This window comes from Dipodomys ordii, unplaced genomic scaffold (genome assembly GCF_000151885.1).
Source record: "Dipodomys ordii isolate 6190 unplaced genomic scaffold, Dord_2.0 Scaffold108, whole genome shotgun sequence".
NCBI classification, from domain to species: domain Eukaryota; kingdom Metazoa; phylum Chordata; class Mammalia; order Rodentia; family Heteromyidae; genus Dipodomys; species Dipodomys ordii.
The window spans coordinates 960,914-965,174 of record NW_012267324.1 but is presented as its reverse complement, the minus strand read 5'-3'; the positions used below and the strand labels follow the sequence as shown (position 1 = coordinate 965,174).

Here is a 4,261-nt window from a genome sequence, read left to right as displayed (position 1 = left end):
GGCGTGGCCCAGCGGTGGGAGGACACTTGCCTAGCATGTGAGGCCCTGGGTTTCACCTCCAACACAACAAAGTAACTAAACGAATGATACCCCGTTTTAAAAGTGGCCAGGCTGCTGGGCGCCGGTGGCTCACGCCTGCAGCCCCAGCTACAGGAGGCTGAGCTCTGAGGACCATAGTTCCAAGCCAGCCCGACATTCCTGGCAGGAAAGTCCGTGCGTGAGACTTTTATGTCCAATTAGCCACCAAAAAGCTGGAAAGTGTTAAAGTGCCAGCTTTGGACACAAAGGCTTAGGGACAGTGGCCTGGCCCCGAGTTCAATCCCCAACACTGGAACACGCACACACACCCAGAGTGCATGGCTATGAGTTGATTTACAAGCAGAAGAAATAAAACATTCTTTTTTCGTGCATTTTACTTTTATTTTATAAAAACATGTAAGGAGTTAAAATTACAGCTTACACCTGTAATCCTAGCTACTCAGAGGCTGAAATCATGCAGCCAATTGCAGTTCCAGGCCTGCCCGGGCGAAAGTGGATGAGAATTCAGATCTCAATCAATTAGAAGCTTTAGAAGCTGAATATCTAAGTAGGGAGCTTAAAAAAAAAAAAAAGGAAAGAAAAATCTTTCAGACCAAGTGAGAAATTCCTTCCTCAAACCTTGTCACGACGTCAGCCCCTGGGTGCTCTGCTGTCTGAGTTGAGTGGTGGCTCACCGCAGTCATCCTACCTACTCAGCTAGCTACAAACAAAGCTGAGACGTGAGGATCACAGTTCAAAGCCAGCCCGGGCAGGAAAGTCCGTGAGCCTCTTATCTCCAGTAAACCACCAGAAAATGAAGTGTCACTGTGGCTCAAGTGGTAGAACGCTTGCCTTGAGCTAAAGAGCTGAGGGACAGCGCCCAGGCCCAGAGGTCAAGCCCCACGACCAACAAAATAAATAAATAACATAAAGAGTAATAAATAATGCCAGGCACCAGTGGCTCATGCATCTCATCCTAGCAACTCAAGGGGCGGAGATCTGAGGACGGTGGTTCAAAGCCAGCTGGGGCAGATAAATCCACGCAGTCTTACCTCCAATTAACCAGCAAAAAGCCACACCTGGAGGTGTGGCTCAAGTGGTAGTGCACTAGCCTTGAGAAGAAAGGCCAAACAAGAGCACAAGGCCTTGAGTTCAAGGCCCAGTTCAGGCACAAAAACAAATAGGGTGTGCTGGCAGAAGTCTCTTTGTCAGTTTGTGGAAATGGTAACTAGGAATGGTCCCGTCCTGACTAGCCAAGACAAAAAGCAAGACCTACTGGAGGCATACTGGAAACAGAACTGGTGGCATAGCTCAAGTGGTAGAGCACCTGCACGGCAAATGCAGGTCCCCATTCAAACCAGCATTGCCAATAGCAGAACGCCATGTTTGCACCAGGCCCGGCCTGCGGCTTCGGGCGGCTTCGGGCGGGTGCAGGCCGCGGGTGGGTGTCTTGGTGGGCGGCCCGGCGGCCATCACCCTACCCAGAAGCATGGCGGCATTTTTTGCAAAGAAAACCAGACAAAAGACTACATAGAGATCAGCTTTTAAAAGTGGGTGGAGGCCAAAGCGGGCCTCGCCGCTGCCTCCCCGCGGGCGGGCGGGCAGCGGCTAGAGGCCGTCGGGCCTGGGGAACTGGCTGAAGTGGCCGTGCCGCCCCGGGAACTTGCCGGACAGCATCTCCTGCTCGTCCTCCTCCCGCGCCTGCTTCAGCTCCTCCTTGGCCTGGATGGCGTCCATCTCTCTCTCTGGACCCTGGAGGAAGAAGCCAAGGCAGGTGTATGCTCACAGGGGATCGAGGGGGTGTCCGCAGTCAATCTGGGGCTGGGAAGGTGGCTCAGTGGTGGAGCGCTCGCCTGGCATGCATGAGGCCCTGGGTTCGAGTCCTCAGCACCACATAAGCAAAAAAAAAAAGCCTGTGGTTCAAGTGGTAGAGCGGTAGCCTTGAGCAAAAAGCAGCTCTGGGGCAGTGCCCAGGCCGTGAGTTCAAGCCTCAGGACTGGCCAAAAAAAAAAAACCAAAAACTGCCTCTATCTTCTAGAAGCTTCCATACTAACCTGAGGTAAACTGAATATGTGGCCTTAAAGATTAGAAGACCCTAATCCATAGGCTGGAAGTCTGGACATGGAATTTCTCACCTAGTCTGAAAGATTTTTCTTTCCCATTTTTTTTTAAGTTCCCTACTTAGATATTCAGCTTCTAATTGATTGAAATCTGAATTCTCATCCACTTTCGCCCGGGCAGGACTGGAACTGCAATTGGCTGCATGATTTTCCCTCTGTGGGGAAAAGTCCTGGCAAGCTGGGCGCCAGTGGCCCTAGCTCTTCAGGAGGCTGAGATCTGAGGATCACAGTCTGAGGCCAGCCCAGGCAGAAAAGCCCCTGCGAGACTTCTCTCCAAGTAATCACTCAAAACCACACTGTTATCATTATTCTACTTTACTATTAACTATTATTGTTAATCTATTATTGTTAAAGCTATTATTGTTAATATTGTTAACAAATGAGAACTTTGTAAGGCAGGAAAAAGCCCAGCATCTGGAAGGCTGGGTGGGACGGTGCCCCGGCTTCTCCCATGATAACATACTCATCTCTCCTGAAATAATAAGGAGACTACAGTCCAAAAGTGCCCAGAACGGCTTCACTCAGGAGCGCCCGGCCGCGTGCACAGCGGCGGGCACGCGCCCTCTGCAAGTGCTGCTGCGTGCCCGAAAATAGGAAGGAATCTCAAAGAGGAAATGCTGGTGCTTCCTGCTGAGGTTTAAATGAGTAACCCCCCCCCTCCCAGGCCAGTGAGCAACAGGCTGAACTCCAGCAAGAGGCTCCTGAAAGGCGCTGGGACCTTCCAGGGGCCAGCCTCGTGGGGCACCAGTGGCCACACCTGAACTCTCAGCTACAGGAGGCTGACATCTGAGGGTCACAGTTCAAAGTCAACCTGGGCAGGAGAGTCTGTGAGATCATTTTTTGTTTTTTGGTCGGACATGGGTCTTGAACTCTGGGCCTGGGCGCTGTCCCTCAGCTCTTCAGCTCAAGGCTAGTGCTCTACCACTTGAGCCACAGCGCCACTTCCACCTTTTTTTTCTGCTTATGTGGTGCTGAGGAATCGAACCCAGGGCCTCAAGCATGCAAGGCAAGCGCTCTACCACTGAGCCACCTTCCCAGCCCCCATGAGATTCTTATCCCCAACAAACCACCAGAAAATTGGAGATGTCACTGTGGCTGGAAGAGGCAGAGCACGAGCCTTTGAGCCAAAGAGCTCAGGGACAGAGCCCAGGCCCTGAGTTCTAGGCCCAGGACCAACAAAAAGGAAAAGTAAATGAGGCGGGACCTGGCCAGAGGAGATTGGGGGCGTGGCCTCCAGGAACTCCACCTCTCTCTCCCTCTGCTTGGCCACATTCCCCCATGACAGGGCCCAGAGGCGGAAGCCTCCACGTGGCGACCTGTTCCCCTGTTCTTATGGGGGGCCGGTGTGAAGGCCAGGTGGGGGGGTGACATGGGCCTACCTTGGTCTCACCCCAGGTGGCCTTGCCGAACTTCACCGCATAGTCTTCATCGTCGGTGATCAGGAAGTTATCAAAGATGGTTCCAGATCTCACCTGCAGGGAAGGGTGGGCACTCGGTGCGGCGCTCCGTGCAGGGCGTGGGCATGGCCTTGCTGCACACAGCGGGGGGCTGCGGTCCTGTCATGCTCACCTCCGTGGCTGGGGTGGTGGTTGACTGTGTTTGGCTCGGGGTGGGGCCAGCGGTCGGCGCTCCTTGGGCAGCAGTGGGACTGAAGCCCCTGGTTAGGCCCCAGCACCGAGTCAAACACGGGAGTGAGATAGCGCCAGTGCACCAGGTGCAGGTGCGCACACCTGGAATCCCAGCTGAGCTGTAAGGATCATGATTTGGAACCAGGCCAGAAAGTCCCCAATTAAACAGCAAAGAGCCACAGGGGGAGCTCTGGCTCTGGTGGTGAAGCGCCAGCTTTGAGCAAAATACCTCACGGACAACACCAAGGTCCTAAGTTTAAGTCCAGGATCAAGACCAACACCAACAAAAAAAGCAGTTATGCTGGGTGCCGGTGGCTCATGCTTGTCATCCCAGCTACTCAAGAGATCTAAGCATCACGGTTCAAAGCCAGGCTGGGCAGGAAAGTCCATGATACCCTTATCTCCCATTAACCACCAGAAAACCAGAAGTGGCGCTGTGGCTCAAGTGGTAGAGCACTAGCCTTGAGCTGAAGAGCTGAGGGACAGCGCCCAGGC

General features: G+C 53.4%; 1 protein-coding gene across 2 annotated transcripts in view; it reads right to left on the bottom strand.

The window, feature by feature from the left end:
• Nucleotides 1-1,148: 1,148 nt before the first annotated feature.
• The window catches only part of Calr3 (calreticulin 3), a 9,865-nt gene continuing 6,752 nt past the window's right edge, over nucleotides 1,149-4,261 (bottom strand). For both annotated transcript variants that reach the window (XM_013028362.1, XM_013028361.1), the window contains exons 7-8: nucleotides 3,518-3,610; nucleotides 1,149-1,770 (exon numbers count right to left, since the gene is read on the bottom strand). In XM_013028362.1, coding sequence (XP_012883816.1) covers nucleotides 1,627-1,770; nucleotides 3,518-3,610 — 237 coding nt within the window. In that variant the 3' untranslated portion in view covers nucleotides 1,149-1,626. The remainder of the gene's footprint in view (nucleotides 1,771-3,517; nucleotides 3,611-4,261) is intronic.